Here is a 20839-nt window from a genome sequence, read left to right on the forward strand (position 1 = left end):
TAGGAATAAAACTGAGATCAAATTGAAACCAAACTAACTAATTAAACCTATCGATCAATCGAGCCATCAAGTTATTCAAGAAGCTCGAGATTTATTTTATTTTTTTTTTAGTTTTAAATGGAGGAGAAGATAAGACATTTATTGACATTAATACAATTATATCAATGCCATGGAAATTTAACTTAATTTTAAAAATTACAATTAGACCTTTTAGATGCTTCCTTCACAATATGAACAAAGTTGTATAAGTTTCTGGGTGCAAAAAAATTAAAAGAATTTCTACAAAGAACTACTTTTCGTTTGATGAGATATATCAGTAAGGATCAAGAGTCTGTGTCTGAAGAACGCATCATGGATCACCGTCAAACTCAGCCAATTGGGAGGGCAACGAAGAGGTACAAAAGCCAAAAAGCAGTAGACAGTGAGTCATTCAACTCGGCTGGTGCAAGTCAGAATTGCAGATTTCATTTCCTCTTTACCCAAGGATGTTTCAACTATCACCTGCCCAAAATCACGCATATGCCAGTGAGCACTACATTCTTTTCCATAACTTAAAATAAATAAATTTTTAAAAAAGGAAGATGAAAATAAAACTAAGAAAATAATGATACCACCGTACCAGCAAGAGCAAAAATAAAATTTAAAGATATAAATATAGAACTAGGCTCTATCCAATCCCTCTGGTAGTTCTTCACGAATCTGCATAATTCATGAGTTTGATCAAATCAACTCATGGATTTACCTTTCTTCTCACAGCTTTGACGTTAACAGCAACAATTTTCATAATATGGGACTTTCTAAGGCAGCAGTCTATAATATCTCTACAAAGACCTATCCTGGAAAAATCAACATCTTCCAATCTTTGTCATGAGGCAACATGACCCCATGCATGGGAGCTTGGAAACCAACATGCCAGATTACATTTGGTTGATTTTTGGCCATAACAAAATTTATTTGGAGTACAATGAATATTTATAACCATCATAACCACCACTGTCGATTATATATATATACATAGACAGACACTCTGGATTATGATCTTTAGGACTTGGTCACTCTAGCTCTCTATGCACTGGTACCTAGCTCTAGCACATACATGGATAAGAAAAGAGCTGATGAGCTAGCCTGGTGGATGGGCTCCTGCATGCCCAAGCTCATGCCATCCCAAAATGATTGATGCAGCAACCCTTTGAAGAATTGAGGGCAAAACAATAAAGTTTTCTCCTAAATGGTAAGCCTGACTGTAAACAGAAACAGCAAGCATTCCATGTAGGCAGAAATATAGCTTCTAGATGGTGTTGTATGAGACCACGACTAATCCAAATATGCTATTTCCAAATAAGTAAAAGTTGAAGGCCAATTGTAAAGGCCATAGCAAGCTACAGAGTAAAGCATACAGAAGAACCATAAAGACAATAAAATGATGAGTATATGAAGAAAACGATGGGGTGCTAGAACACGTTTAAACTATTTAAATGATGAGTAATATGAACAAAATGTATATCTTGATCAAGAATAAAGACACTGAAGTTTATTCTATCTACTAATGCTGGGAAGTTGAGCCAAGATTGGTAGGATCACAAAATTTACCTCTTGCACCTTGTTTTCTGATCGGGCAAGTAGCTTGTACTCATTCTCAAACATGGATGCCATATAAACCTGCCAAAAGAGTGATTAGGAGCGCACTTATACTAGAGTCTGACAAGAAACACTAAGAATGTAACTTAAGCATAAGCTAAAAACACAGACTAGTTCAATGGTCCTCTGCTCTCTCGACATGTTAGATTACCACTAGTAAAGTTTAAGCCATTAGGAAAAGAGCACAACAATGCCTCAATTTCTCCAACACTCCCTCGCATGCAACCCGGTTTTGCATGTTGAGATGCAAATATCCAAGCATATAAAGAAACAAAATGCAAACAGAGAGACTTGAACCCAAGGCCTCTCCTAACGTAAGCTTTGATATTATGTTAGATCAACACTAGTACCAAAACCTTAAGCCATTAGGAAAGGGCCCAGCAATGCATATCAAGCTCTCCAACAGACATGTTCTCAACCGATTGACAAGACACTAATGCAAGAGCTTTTATGTCCAACACTGGCACTCACTCAAATTTCTATCCTAAAGGCTAGGTATGAGAAGAAGACATTTTAATTAGATCCAAAGATAAACCATCAAGGATTGATCCAAAGAATCAAACACAAACCCCTCATGGCACAAATCATAAAAGCTAATAATAGAAAATAGATGGTTAATATAATCAATGAATTATTGACTGCATGCAACCTATCAAATTGCAAAACAACTCCCTGTATAACATTTATATTTGTAATATGCTTCTAGTCTATTAAAATTGTACACCTATCCTATTCTGCCCCTTGTACAAACTCCAAGAGAAAATGATACATTAGAAAAAAATGCTTGGAAAACAAGGAATATATATCTAAAAATGCATGCAAATCATTTAATTAACATTACATCTGGCCTCCACTTCAGTTGAATCTAGGGATCAGAGTACCTGAAAGGTAGGAGCCAGCCCAGGGCTAAGGAAAAAACGACCTTTTGATACAGATTCAATCCCTTCAAACTGCTGTAATTCGTTGATAAGTGATTCCACATCAGCCCACTGTCCAATTTTATAATCAGAATGTGAGGGGACTCTTATTTTTATTTTTATTTTCTGATAAGCAAACATATAAACAAAAAGCATTGCATGGAAACAAAATATACATATGCATCAGATAAACTGAATAATGGTTTGATTAATTATTACAAATCTTGGCATATTAAACAGAAATCCATGACGAAAATTAACTGACTTATCCAAATCTATTAGTGTAAAAATATATGTATTATTGATTGATATGTTTATTTTTTTTTTTATTACAAATGGTGAGTGGCTTATTATATAGGAGAGGGTGAGTGTAGTAGGTGAGGAGTAGGTGGTGGTAGGTGATGGTAAATGGGTGGTAGGTGATGGTAAATTTTAACAGCCCCCCGCAAACTCAAGGAGGATAGAAACTAACCAACTTGAGTTTGGAGAGAGGAACAAGACAAGAAAATACATAAAAATAAAAGAGGATAGGAGACACTGTATGGTCGTGTCAGACCATTGGTGAAGACACTGGATGATGGTGTCATAACGTTGTAGAGGACACTGTATGGTGGTGTCATAACGGTGTAGAGGACACTGGATGGCGGTGTCAGACCGATGTAGAAGACAGTTTATGGGGTCATGTCGGACCGTTGTAGCAGACACTGTGTGACAGTTGTTGTGACAGTTTACGGAGTCTTGCTGGACCCTTGTAGAAACTAACCGGAATCAATGTCGGGACAGTTTACAGAGTCTTGTCGGACCCATAAAGGAGCTAACCGGAATCAATGTCGGGACAGTTTATAGAGTCTTGTCGGACCCGTGTAGAAACTAACCGGAATCAATGTCGGGACAGTTTACAGAGTCTTGTCGGACCCTTGTAGAAACTTGTTAATGTACACTAAACCTAACCCACTAACCTAACCCACTACATCCACTCCACTAAACCTAACACACTTACCATCTCCACTACCACCCACCACCTCCACTACCATCCACTACCACCACTAACCTACCTCACACCTCTCCTATATAATAGCTTGTAATATACAAAATCTATATACAACAATCTTGTAATATACAAAATCAATCAATTAATAATACATCTATTTCTTACATGGTATCAGAGCAAGGTTGAGAATCTGGTATTTTCGCTTCACCGGCGGGCGGCAGCCTCACCTTGGCCGCCCGCCGGACCTCTCATCCCTTCTCTCTCTCTCTTTCTATCACATGGAGGACGAACAGATTACCTCTCCTTCCTTGAAAAAAAAAAAAAAAAAAAAAAAAAAAAAAGCTCAGGCACACCCTATGCCTCTCCTGCTGCTTCCGCGCCCACGGCTCTCCTCCAAAACCAGATTTCCTTGATTGTCCGGAGTGAGAAGTGGCAGATTGCGTCTGTGGAAAGTGGCAGATTTGTAGGGCTACATTGGCAGCCTTGTTGATCCAGATTAATGGCTCTAAAACCAAATCCATGTCTCCAAAACCAGTTCACTCAGGTCTAGCTTCAAAGCTTGCAATCTTATCGTAGTTCATGATGATGAGGACAAAGAATGATCTTCAACACACCACCTGCTACTGTTACTCTTTCACAGCCAACTAGCCCGAACCAAATCATCGGCTCCGGACGCCAAAGTCCCGTTCCCGCTCGAGCACGCCTTTGGGGACTCCGACTTCTCCGCCGCCGGCATCTTCGCCGCCCCCACCGTCACCTCCACTCCCCCCGTCGTCCGCAAATGGCTCCTAACCACTCTCTGCCATCGCCGCCGCATCCTCCACCATCTCGTCGTTGGCCTCGGCGTTCACTGGCTCCCAGGCTACCGAACCAGTCCCGCAGCCCCTCTCCAACTCTGCGTCGGACGCCGTTGCCTCCTCTTCCAGCTCCTTCACTCCCAGACTTCACCCACCTTCGCCGAGATTTGCAGAGGAGGCCACACCCTTCGCTTCACAATCCTCGGCTTCCACCGCACTCCCACAGAGCCCTATATGTGATTCATACACACACCTATTTAAAAAAAAAAAAAAAAAAAAAAAAAAAAAAAAAGAGGCCATCTATCCACACCACATCCCGGCCTCATTATTAAGCACCCCACTTCACCTTTATTTCTTTTATTTTAAAACAAACAAACAACAAAAAAGGGGCTCTTTATCTCTCCCACTCGGCAGACCTGCACATGGGCACACACTCCACTCTCCCACCACCTCCAATTCCACTCAACTTTCTTTATTTTATTTTATTTTTTTTTATTTATTTTCTTTAAAAACACCCAAAAAAAAAAAAGAAAAAAAAAAACCAAAACAAAACAAAAAAAAATACTCATATATATATATATATATATATTCTGATTACTTTTCACACATCTTTCTTTCTCTTTCTTTCTTTTTTATTTCTCTTTCATTTTATTTTTCATCTTTTTTTTTCATTATTATTTCTTTGCACGAACAAAAAAAAAAAAAAAAAAAACAAACAAACAAACAAACAAAAACAGCGAGGAAGAAGACGAACTGCACACCATCTTATTTTATTCATGTCGAGGAAGATTACTTTTCACACATCATTTTACACCACCACAAAAAAAAAAAAAAAAAAAAAAAAAAACAAGAAAACAGGCAGAAGATGAACTGCATTCATACCCACTACACTCTTTTATTCACGTGGGGGTTCACCCCGATCCACATTTTACAAAAAAAAAAAAAAAAAAAACAAAAACAAAAAAAACAAAAAAAAAAAAAACAAAAACAAAAAAAAAAAAAAAACAAAAACAAAAACAAAACCACCCACAGTGGAATTTTTCTTCTCTACTCTGCTGCGGGTCGCTTCTTCTTGCCTCCATCCTGGGCGGCCCTTGCCGGTGTTGCCTCCGTGTTTCCCACTCCACTGGGCACGATCACTACTCCCTGCTCCTCCACTGCAGCATATGGCGGCCCTCCAAATCGGAACATCACGGTGGCCTTCCGCTTCAGCTCCTTGTTTTCTGCCCTTAGCACGCTTATCTCTGCTCGCGCATCCTTATACATGCGTTGGAGCAGAGCCAACTGGGAGTTTAATTGCTGCACCTCATTTGTCCTACTCTGCAGCCGGTGCGACAAGTTTGTGACCGCCGTCATGGACTCCACACATGCCTTCAAAGTATACTGATTCGCCTCCACATCCGTTTGCACTGCCATTTTTTGCTCCACCGACTGCATCGGAAAGTTCAGCGGAGCAAACCCAGCGGTGTTTGGTTGAGGTTCACTGGCCACCGCACCAGTTCTCTCTCCTGTGGACTCGTTGAGGTCGGGAAAGAGGGTGAGCAGCCCGCGGGACGACGAAGCCATTTTCTGGGCAACAGCAACAGAGTGTTACAGACTATCTCTCTCAGCAAAACGACCTCTCTTTCTCAGCAAAATGAAGAATTTTTCAGAGGTTTCTCTCAGTTTTTCTGTCTCAGTTTCTGCCTCCTCCGCTTCGGTTTATAACGACCATGACACAGAGACAGCCACGCGCATCGCGCGCCTTTTGACACCGACAACCTGGCACGCCTTTTCATGACTCGGGCACGTCTTTTGATGACACGCCTTTTGATGACACACCTTTTGAGGGCACGACTTTTGAGGGCTCGATATCTACATCCATGTATATCTTTTGGGCAGCCTATATACACACTCATACAGTGTCTTCTACACCAGCCAGCTTTATCAATCCTTTTGTTTCAACCTCAAATAGGTTTCTATCTTCACACCTATTTGAGTTTGAGGGGGGGTTATACACAGTATCATGTATAAGTCACTCATGGCGCACTCCCTAAGTCGCCCCCTTGGTACACCACCACAACATTCTACATCGGTCCGACATGACCCCATAAACTGTCCCGACATTGATTCCGGTCAGCTTCTACAATGGTCCAACATGACCCCATAAACTGTCTTCTACAACGGTCCGACACGACCCCATAAACTGTCTTCTACATCAGTCTGACACGACCACACAGTGCCCTGCTACAACGGTCCGACATGACCCCGTAAACTGTCCTGCTACATCGGTCCGACATGACCCCATAAACTGTCTTCTACAACGGTCTGACACGACCACACAGTGTCTGCTACAACGGTCCGACATGACCCTGTAAACTGTCTGCTACAACGGTCCGACATGACCCCGTAAACTGTCCTGCTACATCGGTCCGACATGACCCCGTAAACTGTCTTCTACAACGGTCCAACATGACCCCGTAAACTGTCCTGTTACAACGGTCCGACATGACCCCGTAAACTGTCTTCTACATCTGACACGACCACACAGTGTCTGCTTCAACGGTCCGACATGACCCCGTAAACTGTCTGCTACAACGGTCTGACACGACCATACCGTGTCTCCTATCCTGTTTTATTTTATTTATCAGTTTATTTTTCTGTTTTGTAACTCTCTCCAAACTCAAGTTGGTTTGTGTCTAACCTCCTTGAGTTTGAGGGGGGCTGTTAATGTACACTAAACCTAACCCACTAACCTAACCCACTACATCCACTCCACTAAACCTAACACACTTACCATCTCCACTACCACCCACCACCTCCACTACCATCCACTACCACCACTCACCTACCTCACACCTCTCCTATATAATAGCTTGTAATATACAAAATCAATCAATTAATAATACATCTATTTCTTACAAAACTAACCGGAATCAATGTCGAGACAGTTTACAGAGTCTTGTCGGACCCTTGTAGAAACTAACCGGAATCAATGTCGGGACAGTTTACAGAGTCTTGTCGGACCCCTAAAAAGTCGGTCCGACATGACCCCATAAACTGTCTTCTACAACGGTCTGACACGACCACACAGTGTCTGCTACAACGGTCCGACATGACCCTGTAAACTGTCTGCTACAACGGTCCGACATGACCCCGTAAACTGTCCTGCTACATCGGTCCGACATGACCCCGTAAACTGTCTTCTACAACGGTCCAACATGACCCCGTAAACTGTCCTGTTACAACGGTCCGACATGACCCCGTAAACTGTCTTCTACATCTGACACGACCACACAGTGTCTGCTTCAACGGTCCGACATGACCCCGTAAACTGTCTGCTACAACGGTCTGACACGACCATACCGTGTCTCCTATCCTGTTTTATTTTATTTATCAGTTTATTTTTCTGTTTTGTAACTCTCTCCAAACTCAAGTTGGTTTGTGTCTAACCTCCTTGAGTTTGAGGGGGGCTGTTAATGTACACTAAACCTAACCCACTAACCTAACCCACTACATCCACTCCACTAAACCTAACACACTTACCATCTCCACTACCACCCACCACCTCCACTACCATCCACTACCACCACTCACCTACCTCACACCTCTCCTATATAATAGCTTGTAATATACAAAATCAATCAATTAATAATACATCTATTTCTTACAAAACTAACCGGAATCAATGTCGAGACAGTTTACAGAGTCTTGTCGGACCCTTGTAGAAACTAACCGGAATCAATGTCGGGACAGTTTACAGAGTCTTGTCGGACCCCTAAAAAGTCGCACCCTCAAAAGGTGTGCCCAATCTGTCAAAAAAGGCGTGCCATCAAAAGGCGAGCCCAAGTCATAAAAAGGTGTGCCAGACATGATGGCGAGGCACGTGAGTGCCTTGGCTGGCGCGCCCGTTTGTCGTCTGGCGTCAAGTGGCGCGCGAGACGCGTGGCTGCCTCGGCTATTTAACCAAGGTTGATGCTGAGGCTGAGGCAGACAAAAAACTTCTGAAAATCCTCTGAAAAAACTCTTCCTTTGCTGAGAGAGAAACTCTGTAATACTCTGTAACCAACCCGTCTCTGAAACACTCAGCAACATGGCCTCTTCTTCCCGTCCAGCGACCCAGAACATGGCCTCCTCTTCCCGTGGTCTGCTCACGCTCTTTCCAGAATTGAACGAGTCCACAAGAGAAATAACTGGTGCGGTGGCCAGTGAACCTCAACCAAACACCTCTGGTTTTGCTCCGTTGAACTTTCCGATGCGGTCGGTGGAGCAAAAAATGGCGGTGCAAACTGATATTGAGGCCAATCAGTATACTCTGAAGTCATGTGTGGAAACCATGACTGCGGTCACAAACCTGTCACACCGGCTGCAGAGCAGGACAAATGAGGTGCAACAGTTAAACTCCCAGCTGGCTCTGCTCCAACGCATGTATAAGGATGCGCGAGCAGAGATAAGTGTGCTAAAGACAGAAAACAAGGAGCTGAAGCGGAAGGCCACCGTGATGTTCCGATTCGGAGGTCCGCCATATGCGGCAGTGGAGGAGTATGGGGGAGTGAACGTGCTCGGTGGACAAGGAAACACGGAGGCAACACCGGCAAGGGCCGTCCAAGACGGAGGCAAAAAGAAGAGACCGGCTGCAGAGTAGAGAAGAGATGGCGGGATGTGGCCGTCTGCAGAAAAGAAAACAAAGCCGTTGTTGTGTGTTTTTTTTTTTTTTTTTTTGTGTAAAATTATGATCGGGGTTGATCCCTGAGATGAATAAAATATGGTTTGGTGTGCAAAGCTATATGGTATGAATGGAATTGGAAAAAGATGAAAAATAATGTGAAAGAAAAAGAAAGAAAGAAATAATAAAAATATAATTGAAATCAAAAAATGAAAGATGGGGAAAATAAGGATAGTGGTTTGGAGAAAATAAATAAAAATAATGGAGTTTGAAAGCATTCGGAGGAGAGATGATGTTTTTTTTTTTTTAATATAAGATAATAAAAAGATATATATATATATATATATAAAATAACAAAAGTGGGAACAATGAGTGCACCAAGAAGCTTTATAATAAAAAAACAATTTTGGGCGGTGGATGCAAAGTGAGGAGAGAGAGTGGGTGTGAAGTGTTGTCAAAAACCCATTTGCCGAAAAAAGAAAAAGTCACAACTCTCCTCAATCCCCCTGTGTCTCTGTAGAATGATGCAGAGATGGCACAAGAAGAGAACCCATTTCCCTCTCTTAGCAGCACTGATCTTCTTCGTCTTTATAGTCTGTTCAATTCTCTACAACGAACGTAGTATTCAACAAATCCATCAAAACCTTGACCACCATGTTGATGATTCCCTCAAGCAGCAACATCCATTGCCACTGTTAAGTGGCGACGAAGCTGCGAGGGCGGCGGACTGAGGGTAAAGGAAGAGAGACGGTGGTGGTGATGAAAGTTGCCTTGGCCGGTGGTGTGAAACCCAAACCGAGGCCGATTTTAAACCAAAACAATAAATTTTTATTTTCATTCTCATATTGACACAGTGAACAGATCTAAGAATCTGCACAGAAGTACCAAAAAATCAAAACCAAACTCAACAAACAGGAGAGAGGAGGAGAAGACAGCAGCGGATTAGTGGTTTTGGTTCCGGAGATGAAGGAGATGGTAGATCTGAGAGATGCAGATGAGGCAGCGACAGATGTGGTGGTGAGGAGGTCAGAGAAGAGTTCAGCTATGACTTTCTGGCAGAGGAGTGAAGGTATGTGTAGAGGTCCGGCGGGCGGCCAAGGCGAGGCTGCCGCCCGCCGGTGAAGCAGAATAATCAGGTTCTTTAACCCTGCTCTGATACCATGTAAAAATATATGTATTATTGATTGATATGTTTATTTTTTTATTTATTACAAATGGTGAGTGGCTCATTATATAGGAGAGGGTGAGTGTAGTAGGTGAGGAGTAGGTGGTGGTAGGTGATGGTAAATGGGTGGTAGGTGATGGTAAATTTTAACAATTAGCTTAGATGTTTGCAATCCAATTGAGTTCCTTAAAAGGTAGTCTCTACTTGGTTTAAACTACACTGAACCAATGTTATTGAAATTATTAAAAAGATCATACTAAGAGGACTACAACCTGTCTTTTATTTGGAGAAGTGACCCAAAGGTCATGGGGGTGTTGCCTTGGATCAAACCACATGGAGGTACTATTGACACTATTAAATAATAACTATTTCAAACATCCTCAAGAGGATAGGAAAATGGTGAGAAGTAAAGACCTCGGTATCTGCTTGGGCTGCTTCTAATCTCCCATCTAAGGAATTGTTATCACCAATGACAGCCTCCAAGGCCCCAATTAATGGATCTGACTGCAATAGGGATGGAAAATGAAAGCATTTAAAAGCTCAGTCAAAGGCTTCCTTAATATACAATAGCTATTTAAATACAAATAAAACTTAACACTGATTACCGTTATTTCCTTTAACGATAGAAAAATGCGTTCAAGTGAAAAATCCAACTGGTGAACTTTTGCCTCCACAACCTGCAAACAAAAGGAGCATCTCAATAACTTGGACAAAAATCTACAGAAGGTAATTACATGTCAACCATGAATTAGAGGCAAAGTGCTTTAGGATCTCGACAACAATAAAAATCTTCTATGAAGCATTGGCACTCCAAAAATATTGTTGTATGAGTACCAAGCCGGTATTTGGTTCGGGTATGCATACTGGTACGGCTTCAAGGGTAAGTGAAAGACATATCCGGTACTTTTTCTTAATTTTTGAATGTTGGGTATGGCTTAGGTACATATCAGATACTTTTGTGGGTGCATTAAGGCATAAATGTAACTTCTAAAAATATAGGGGTATTGGAATAAATATATTGTCTATTTTAAATAGTTTAGAATAAAGGGTATATTTGCAATTATTACAACTTTGAGAAACACTTCGGGGTTCTCTTTTTGCAATTATAGAACATTTCTGTCTTTCTCGTAGGGCATCTGTCTCTCACTCTCTCTATGTATGTGACAATCAAAGTTAGGCTTCTATCTCTCACTCTCTCTATGTATGTACACAAAGATTGCGGACGTTCAACAATCACCGCTTAAGGTTCTGATTCTCTCTGTGATGATAGCCGACGATCGACCAATTAGGATTCTCTCTTCTCTGCAACAACTGCTCACGTTTTTTTTCAGTAAGTTTCCTCTCCCCTGGCCTCTTCTCCTCCCACAGCCTCCTGCTGTGAAATTCGTGCTGGCAATTCTCATGGTTTGTAGATTGGGCTGGTACTGCCTTTTAGTTGTTTCCCTTTACTTTTGTTTGTGATGTTTATTTGTTACTTTAGTGACTGTGACAAAATAGGTGAGGGAACCAAAAAATTCTATGAGAGGTCGTTGCATTGCAGTAGTAAATAAGACACCAATGCCTTTTGGCTTGGCATTGAACTGTGACTTGTATATTATATCCTCAACTAATTTTGGCATTAACTCTAGTTTGTACCTTGCTTTATCTACATTTTTCATTTGATTTCTTAATTGTCATATATCCTGCACACTACTACAAATTACAAAAATATTTTTTCTTATGGATGTATCTTGGTCATACCAATATCCATTTATTTATTTTAAGCTTTCAATATTGGTGTAACCCTAGCATAACGGTACCAGCATCAGTATCCATACTGGAGTTTCATACACAATTTTCCAACAAATTACTATGTTAGCTGGCTATTAGGCGCATAGTACAGCCTAAAAATTTTACCTGGGAAACTTCATCAAATTAATTGGCCATCTTACTGAACAATGTCAGTGTCGTGGGATAGTGCATATAACAACTGAGTGTTGTTGGATAGAGCACATAATTGCTGACTTGGTATGTTGTAAATTTGTAATAGGAGAGTTAAGAAGCACAGACACTTCTAAAAAGGTAACGTGTCGTGTCTGACACTGTGTCCGGCACCGGCACTACCATGACACGACATGACATTTATCGAATACTTCCTAACACTTAGACACACGAGAAACACATTACAAATTTGAATAAAATAACTTAAAATTAAATGATGAAACAAAAAAACAATATAATTTATACCTATTCTTCTCTTTCAGACTTTAAAAATTATTATCTTTGATTTAAATATTTCATACATATGACATATAATAATTATTTATGTTTATATATGACATAATACATATATAAATGTAAATATTTTGCATGTGTCCCTCATGTGTCGAGTCCTACATTTTTTTAAAATTTGTGTGTCAGTGTCGTGTCACGTGTATATGCTTCTTAGTTGGGGAGTAAATTCAAATACCTGACCAACTTTGAAATATGATGCAGGGTCCAAAGTGGCATCCCATGACACTTCCGACTGGTGAATTAGTGCAGGTACTCCTTCCACCTGCATTTCAACATTTAGGTCAAATAATGATAAGCAATAATATTATTGTTTTGACAGAGATAATCTCATGGTCTTGACCCCATGGCAACGAGCTACTAATCCTTAGCGAGAAAGACAACAGAAAATGTTCAAAATCAAATGTTCCCTACACCAATCCAAGAACCAATCAAATTCAAAATATATATGGGGTTCACAGCTCATTTTCATGAAGCTGGGACCATGTGATCACAGGACTTCATTGAAAAGCCTGTTATTGAAGTGACATGAGTAGTAAACTCTTTACCTCAACGAAAATACCAAAGTAAGTAATCTTTTTGATGCAACATTTCACTACATCTCCAGTGCTAAGTTTAGCCTGCAATGAAATACAAGCCTATAAATTACTTATTTCAAATGGACATCTAGCTTCCCCATAGATTATAAATAAAGAAAATAGAAATACAAGAGACCACGCTTGATGCTAGAAAAGGCTCCGCTTTGTTTAAGAGCAAGATTTTTTCCATATTATCAATCTATTAAATGATAATACACAACTAACGTTAAGGGCACAAAGTGTTTGTCTAGTTGTCCCTAGGTTCATTCTCATGATTTATCTTGGTAACTACCAGATGCATGTGGTACAGGGGAGCCATATGTAACCTGGGACTAGATGGATGATCTAAAGAGACCCAAACAACATGTTAAAATTGATGTATTATTGATTGATGTATTGATATATTACAATGATTCCTATATATAGAAGAGAGGATGTGGGAAGAGAATAGGTGAGTGTGTAGTAGGTATGGAGTAGGTGAGTGTAGTAGGTAGAGAGTAGGTGAAGTAGGTGAGTGTGTAGTAGGTGGTAGTGGTAGGTGTGTAGTAGGTGAATTTTAACAGCCCCCCGCAAACTCAAGGGGGATAGGAACTAACCAACTTGAGTTTGGAGAGAGTAACAAAACAAGAAAATACATAAAAATAAAAGAGGATAGGAGACACTGTATGGTCGTGTCAGACCATTGGTGAAGACACTGGATGGTGGTGTCATAACGTTGTAGAAGACACTGTATGGGGGTGTCAGACCGTTGTAAAAGCTAACCGGAATCAAATGTCGGGACAGTTTATGGGGTCATGTCAGACCGTTGGAAAAGTCGCACCCTCAAAAGGTGTGCCCAATCTTTCAAAAGGCGTGCCATCAAAAGGCGTGCCATCAAAAAGCGTGCCATCAAAAGGTGTGCCCAGGTTGGCGTCGAGCGCCGAGCGGCGCATGATGCGCGTGGCTGCCTTGGCTATTTAACCAAGGTTGATGCTGAGGCTAAGGCAGAGACAAAACTTGCTAAAAAAACTCTGAAAAACTCCGCGGTTGCTGAGAGAGAAACTCGGTAATACTCTGTAACACTCTGTTGCCCAGAAAATGGCTTCGTCTTCCCGTGGTCTGCTCACTCTCTTTCCCGACCTTAACGAGTCAACAAGAGAGATAACTGGTGCGGGGGCCAGTGAACCTCAACCAAGCGCCCCAGGATTTGCTCCGTTGAACTTTCCTATGCGGTCTGTGGAGCAAAAAATGGCAGTGCAAACTGACATTGAAGCCAATCAGTATACTTTGAAGTCCTGTGTGGAGACGATGACGGCAGTCACAAACTTGTCGCACCGGCTGCAGAGTAGGACAAATGAGGTGCAGCAGTTAAACGCCCAGCTGGCTCTGCTCCAGCGCATGTATAAGGATGCGCGAGCAGAGATAAGTGTGCTAAAGGCGGAAAATAAGGAGCTGAAGCGGAAGGCCACCGTTATGTTTCGATTTGGAGGTCCGCCATATGCTGCAGTGGAGGAGTATGGGGGAGTAAACGTGCTCGGTGGCGTGGAAAACACAGAGACAACACCGGCAAAGGCCGCCCAGGACGGAGGCAAGAAGAAAAGACCGGCGGCAGAGTAGAGAAGAAAAATCCCGTCTGTGGATGTGGTTTTGTTGTTTTGGTTTGTTTGTGTTTTTTTTTTTTTTTTTTTTTTTTGGAATGTAAAATGGTGATCGGGGTGAGCCCCGACATGAAGAAATAACAAGTTTGTGAAATGAAAACGAGTTGGTGGTGAATGGATTTTTTTTTTTTTTTTTGGTATTGGAATAAAAATAAAATAAAATAATAAGAGAATGGAAAAAGGATGATACTCACCAACTGTGTTGTAGAATATTGAAGTATTGATGAAAAAGAAAGATAGAAAAAATAAAAAGAAACTAAAATAAAGTTTTGTGAAAAATCAGTATATATATATATTGATGAATCAGTGGATATAGGGTGAGTGAAGGATAATAGTGTGGGAAATATATTATAATAATAAAAGATAGTGGGGTTGATTAAAGTGGACAACGGGACCAGAGAGAGAGATAGTGGGTTGATTAAAAAAAAGATTGTGGGGAAAGAATAAAAAAAGAAAAGTATAGGTTGGAGTTTTTTTTTTTTTTTTTTTGTTAAAAAATAATAATAAGAATAAAATAAAATACAGAAAGAAAACAGAGAATATTTTTTTTTTTGGGGAGAGGATGTGCAGGCGGTGGAATATAAAACACTTAATTAAAAGGAAGAGAGAGAGAGACAATGCATGTGCAAGGCTCTTGAAGCTGTACCAGCAGATTCATGATTAGCCCCACTTAGAACATCCATTCCTTGTTCCTAGTTGTTTGAAGCCTGCCCGTGTATACGCTGGGGCTTGGCATTAAGATCAATTATTTTATTGTCCATCATGCCACTGTCATCAATATTCGTGTCTGGCACTGGAACAGAAGACACCCTGTGATGTTGCTGGTTCTCTCCCATTGTAGGCCTAGGTGGCTGATTTTGTTCCCTCTTTATTTCACCAGGTTGCATACCTAGCTCATCAATATGGCCAGGTTTATCCCCTGGAAACTCAACTCCTGCGGAGAGTACGGCTTTGAGGTCAGGAGGGAATGCGAAGCCAAACTCAGCTTCGGCTCGGGCAAACTCGGCGTCGGACAAGCCGGGGTGGACGGGTAAACCGGCGGAGAGAACCGCTGGAGTTATCAGAGTGCCTTTGGAACTTCGTGTTGTGGGATGAGCTGTTTTGCCCTTGCCTGTTCTTTCTTCTCGGATGCGACGACTGTGGGATGAACACACCAGTTCCTTTGCTTTCTCTTCTGCAAGTTTGCTGGTAGGAAAATGGTGGTGATGGGTTGACGGGTGAGTCAAGGATAGCGACTCGAAGGAGTTGGGCGTGAAGGTGGTGAACTCGAAGAAATTTCAAGGTATGTGTAGAAAATTCTAGCGGATTAGGTTGAGGTCCGGCGGGCGGCTAAGGTGAGGTTGCCGCCCGCTGGGGAAGCGAAAATACTAGGTTCTAAACCTGCTCTGATACCATGTTAAAATTGATGTATTATTGATTGATGTATTGATATATTACAATGATTCCTATATATAGAAGAGAGGATGTGGGAAGAGAATAGGTGAGTGTGTAGTAGGTATGGAGTAGGTGAGTGTAGTAGGTAGAGAGTAGGTGAAGTAGGTGAGTGTGTAGTAGGTGGTAGTGGTAGGTGTGCAGTAGGTGAATTTTAACACAACATATTAGCAAAAAGGGGAAAAGAAATATGCTACCTGAGAGGAGAATAATTGCAGAACATTGTAGATCATTCACGTAAAGATTGCATTCTAAAGAATGCTTGTAGAACATTGAAAAACACATGTTGTATTCATCTTATAAATGCTTCAAAACATATTTAGAGTACACAAGTTGCATTTCGAGGAATTTAAAACATTGTTACTTTGAAGAGATTCATCACATAGGTCACGTTTGGAGGGTTCAAGAAGTGTCATCGAAGTGTGATGTTATGAATTTCAAATTTTAATTAAGACATGTTGAAAAAGTGTCGGACTCGCTTTTAGAAGTATCCGCAGAGTGTCATGTCCGATGAGGGTGTCCCAACATGACACGCTTCTTCCATAGAAGTGTCCGTGCTTCCTAGTTTCCTCTGTCGTTCATATACAAACATTACTTCTCCACGTGACAATGCCTTTAATTTAAGTCCTAAAACTGGGAGCGGCTGCTACTTATCCCAAAAAAAGAAAAAAAAGAACAGGAAGTTCTGATAAAGCAGAAAGCTTGCCATGACAGTATTAAAAGCAAAACAAGGACAACCAAAAAGCATCTAGAGAAAAGTTTTAAACCATGCACAGTTCCTTACCATTAGGCTTCTCTTTCTCTCAACCATTTCTTCCTTCTCTTTTGGTTTCACGGAAAATATTAACTTTCTAGATTTTCTGTCAGTCAATACCACATTCACTTTGATTTTCTGCACACACAAGTGGTATCAATAAATATTAAATAAAAGAAGAAAGATTCTGACATAAAATGAAGTTATCCAAACCTGGCCCACAAAGGATGATAAGAATTTGAGTTTCTCTTGGTCATAAATTCTAAGAAGATCTTCCAGTTGCATATCAGATGAAATCTCAACATCAACTTTTTGATCAACTTCGGCGTCTAGGCTTGAATCAAGAGAAGTATTGTTTGCAATCCCATAGTTTCCTACAATGCCCAAATTGTGCTTGTACTGAGATGGATCTAAGCCATTCCTCCTCAGCCATGACTCAAAAGCTAAGAACTTCCACCTGGCAGTAAGATTACGGTATGGTAAAATTCCTATCAAAGAGCCAAAAGATACCTGTAAAATGATTGAATGAAATTCAGAAAAGAAAATTATTACACTTAAAAATGCAACAAACAATAAGGACAAAAAAAAAAACAGATACATATCAAAATTTTGAGGACTGTAGCATTGAGTGCACTCACAACGAAGCCTCTGGTGCTAGAACTTATCAGTTCCACTTCTTCTCTTCCTCCTGTCTTAACCAGATCTTCAACCCTTTTCCAGTCATTATCTTCATGTTGCTACATTTAATACGGAACTCAGGATCCATCATATGATATTACTCAACTAAAACAAATATGGGAATGAACTGTATTACAATTAGACCTTTATAGGTGATGTTGCAAGAAAATTCTCAAGCTCAACAGCATCGCCATAACTTTCAGGGTTCACGAAAACCATCTCCTCTCTACTAAAATTTGTTGTTCCTTTTACAGATTGGTCTAATCTATAACATAGCAATTTATTAAACAACTAAAACTAGCAGCAGAAGATCACAATATGTACAAAATACAGTGATTGTTAGTTCCCGAACCTTCTTGGTTTTCCTTGCAGAGCAGCTTCCATAGAGAACTTGATATTAGAATCCACCAATTTTTTCTCTGAAGGAGCTTCAGTGGCACTTCTATTCTCGGCAGAACATATATTGCTTTGCTCAAGTGGCTGTAATTCTTGAAGAAAACAAGCACAACATGAAATTCGAAAGTTCCAACCAAAGAAAATCTACCTGAAATTTAGTGTATTACCTGTAGCAGAGTAATCCTGGAGCCCAGATTCTGTTGAGAGTGAAGCGTTTACAGTATCCATAAATTCAGCATACTTGCTTTCTGCCGAATTAACCTTTTCAGGAGATAAGTTCACACTTTCCAAACTATTTATTCTGAGATCATCGCCAGAGCTTGACCCTTCATAATCTTCAGATGATTTTTGTTTCTCATTGATATTCGAACCAAAATCCATTTGTTTAGGCGGGTTTAAGAGTGTGAGGTCATTACTTGCTTCAGTGAATACGGATGCTGTTCTCAGGATATTATCTTCAATACCATCAGTGACTATGGCATTGCCATCACCAGAGGGTTCTTGTTTTTTGTCAAGATTCAAGTCCCTACTCACTGGTTCAGGCTTCTTTAACAATGTAATATCACTAAATGTCTCCTTTGTCTGTTCTTTCCCCATTTTCAATGACAAATTTGGTTTAATTCTCAACTTTGACGGTTTCTGAGGTCCAATATCATCCTCATTGAATGTCGTTGGCTTCCGCAAAATAACATTTGGAAGGCTACCTCTATTAATATCTACTGGCTTCCTTACAGGTTGGCTTGGTTTCTTTACCTCTGATTCAATTGGCTTATTGTCAACTTCAAACTTGACTCCTTTCTTGGGCACCGGGCGAACCAAATTCAATCCATTCAATGAATCTGACAATTGCCCTTTCTCAGACCCATCAAATGGAACCTCTACTATCTCATCAGTTACTGATTTACCCTTCTTCTTGTAAAATGATTTCTCAACTTCCAGATAAGACACATCAGGGTTTGATTTTCTACTCATTATCTAAACCAAACAAAGAATGGCAATTATATTATATAAAACCAAAAAGCACTAAACCAAAAACCCATCTTCTGATTACTTAAGACAACCTCAAATTTTGCAAATCATCTCCTTTTTTTTTTTTTTGTCTTTTCTTTCAGATTACAATAGTTACGGGTTTCTATTTTGCTGAAAATTTGACAATTCAAAAAACTGTAAGCTTTACTCAACGACATAGTTGAATTACATCCCCCCCCCCCCCCCCTCCTCTTCTCAAACAGTAAGTAAATCAAAAGTGGGTTTTTTTTTTGGTAAAAAAATGAAAAACACACACACATACATACATATATATATATATATATATATATAGAGAGAGAGAGAGAGAGAGAGAGAGAGAGAGAGAGAGAGGAACCTTGGCAAGAGTGAGTTTGGGGTCTTCGCCAATTAACCGGCCGAACTTGAGTTCCATCTGGTCCGAGGGATCAAGTTTAGGGTCGTCTTTAGATGCAAAAACTAGGAATTTTTTACGAGGCTTTCTACGAAAAGATACATTTGGAGTTGTTATTGATATGGGTGAATAAGAAGGTGTATAGAACGGAATGTGGAATGGGTTTGTGGTGTTGATGGTGGTGGTGGTAGCAGTGGCAAGAGCGAGACAGTCCATTTATGAGATATCAGTGTTAAACAACTCATCAGATGAAGAAGACAATAAAGAACATTGGGAACAAATTGGGGTTTGATATTGTCTCTGTTGTTAGACTGGTGTATGTATGTTATAGTATAGTATAGTATAGTATGTCACTGTGTGTTTCGTGTGCTAAAGAAAAGGTCATGAATGGCTCAGCTCTTTGAGCAGAGCAGTGTGGTGGTGGATTTTATCCTTGGAGACCGCAACGTGGCATTTCTGGATTTTGCGTTAGCCCCGCGAGTGCTAGGAGCTTTCGCGGGTCGGGTTCCCCACCCAACCCAATTGGGTTTGGGTTAGATAAAATTGTGTGATTTTGAGTTTTTTTAAAAAAACAATTTAAAAATTTTTAATTCATATTTTTTAATGAATTTTTAAAATTTTCTTTTACTTTTTAAATTCACTTAATTTAAATACACTTACAAAAGTTTAAAATTTATGAAAAAATTCATCAAATATTAAAAAACTTATGAAAAAATTCATCAAATATTAAAAACTAGTGTATGCTCATACCTAAAGACATGGTGTAAATAATATTAGAATCAAAATGTAATTATAATTTATACGTATCATGTTAAAATTTGTAAAGTCTGTAACATTTTTTGATTCTTTTTAAAGAACTTTCAACAATTTTGCTAATACTTAATAAAAGATTAAGTCAACACTTTTACTATTAGTTTGTGGCTAACATCTGATACATTGGTGAGTGTCATAGTACCCCGAACCACAAATATCTTATTGAAATAACATAATACATACAACATGGATTAGGCCAGCCATATGCAAAGTATAATCTAATAAATAGTAGTCTTTAAAAATAGTTTACATATTAAGGCATCGTTTGGGAACAAACTAATTTAGTAACTTTTTGGCTATTTGGCTATTTGACTAAAATGTGAGCTAAAAAAAATTATGTTTGGTATGACTTTTTGACTTTTTACAAAAAGATGTACAAAAAGTAGAGAGAAAAGAGAATCTTTGACTTTTTGGTATGGATTGTTGGCTTTTTTATTTTTTTAGTGACTTTTTGACTTTTTGGCTAAACGGGTCGCTTCCCAAACGAGGCCTAAGATACAAAAATCAAATCTCGAAGAATAATTTTTCAATCAATCTGAAGAAAGCATTGACACCTCTGTACATCGCAGAGGGAGCCCCAATATTGAATTTTCTATAACAAAAAATAGACAATCTATATAATAAAGCACACGAATCGTCATTCTAAAATAATGAATTTTGCAGTCAACTGTAAATTGAAAAACTAAATGCATCATATCAACAAGAAGAAATCAACTCTGTACCATAGTA

The 20839-nt window shown here is 39.8% G+C and overlaps 1 protein-coding gene across 2 annotated transcripts; it reads right to left on the reverse strand.

Annotated features, from left to right (window-relative positions):
• Positions 1 to 137: 137 nt before the first annotated feature.
• On the reverse strand, positions 138 to 19730 carry LOC114315860 (Nucleic acid-binding, OB-fold-like protein). Of its 2 annotated transcripts, XM_082902497.1 has the most exons (15): positions 19262 to 19719; positions 18066 to 18873; positions 17855 to 17990; positions 17647 to 17767; positions 17463 to 17561; positions 17038 to 17334; positions 16855 to 16962; positions 12973 to 13044; positions 12603 to 12689; positions 10759 to 10830; positions 10568 to 10657; positions 2520 to 2627; positions 1591 to 1659; positions 620 to 699; positions 138 to 501 (listed from the first exon to the last, which is right to left on the reverse strand). In XM_082902497.1, the coding sequence occupies exons 1-14, from the start codon at positions 19511 to 19513 to the stop codon at positions 661 to 663; spliced, it is 2358 nt and encodes a 785-aa protein (XP_082758623.1). In that variant the 5' UTR covers positions 19514 to 19719; the 3' UTR covers positions 138 to 501; positions 620 to 660. The 2 variants fall into 2 exon arrangements, with proteins under 2 accessions (XP_082758623.1, XP_028118279.2); XM_028262478.2 differs by lacking the exon at positions 620 to 699 and having other exon boundaries at positions 19262 to 19730.
• Between the last annotated feature and the right edge of the window lie 1109 nt (positions 19731 to 20839).

Source organism: Camellia sinensis, chromosome 13 (genome assembly GCF_055761805.1).
Source record: "Camellia sinensis isolate YWXY chromosome 13, ASM5576180v1, whole genome shotgun sequence".
Classification (NCBI taxonomy): domain Eukaryota; kingdom Viridiplantae; phylum Streptophyta; class Magnoliopsida; order Ericales; family Theaceae; genus Camellia; species Camellia sinensis.

Excerpts from the sequence above, each read along its gene's own strand:
- LOC114315860 (XM_028262478.2), bottom strand. The coding sequence starts at position 19,513 with ATGGACTGTCTCGCTCTTGCCACTGCTACCACCACCACCATCAACACC. Across the intron at positions 18,874-19,261 it reads CCAAACTCACTCTTGCCAAG|ATAATGAGTAGAAAATCAAA; the intron begins GTTCCTCTCTCT and ends TGTTTGGTTTAG. Across the intron at positions 502-1,590 it reads CAGAAAACAAGGTGCAAGAG|GTGATAGTTGAAACATCCTT; the intron begins GTAAATTTTGTG and ends GATTTTGGGCAG.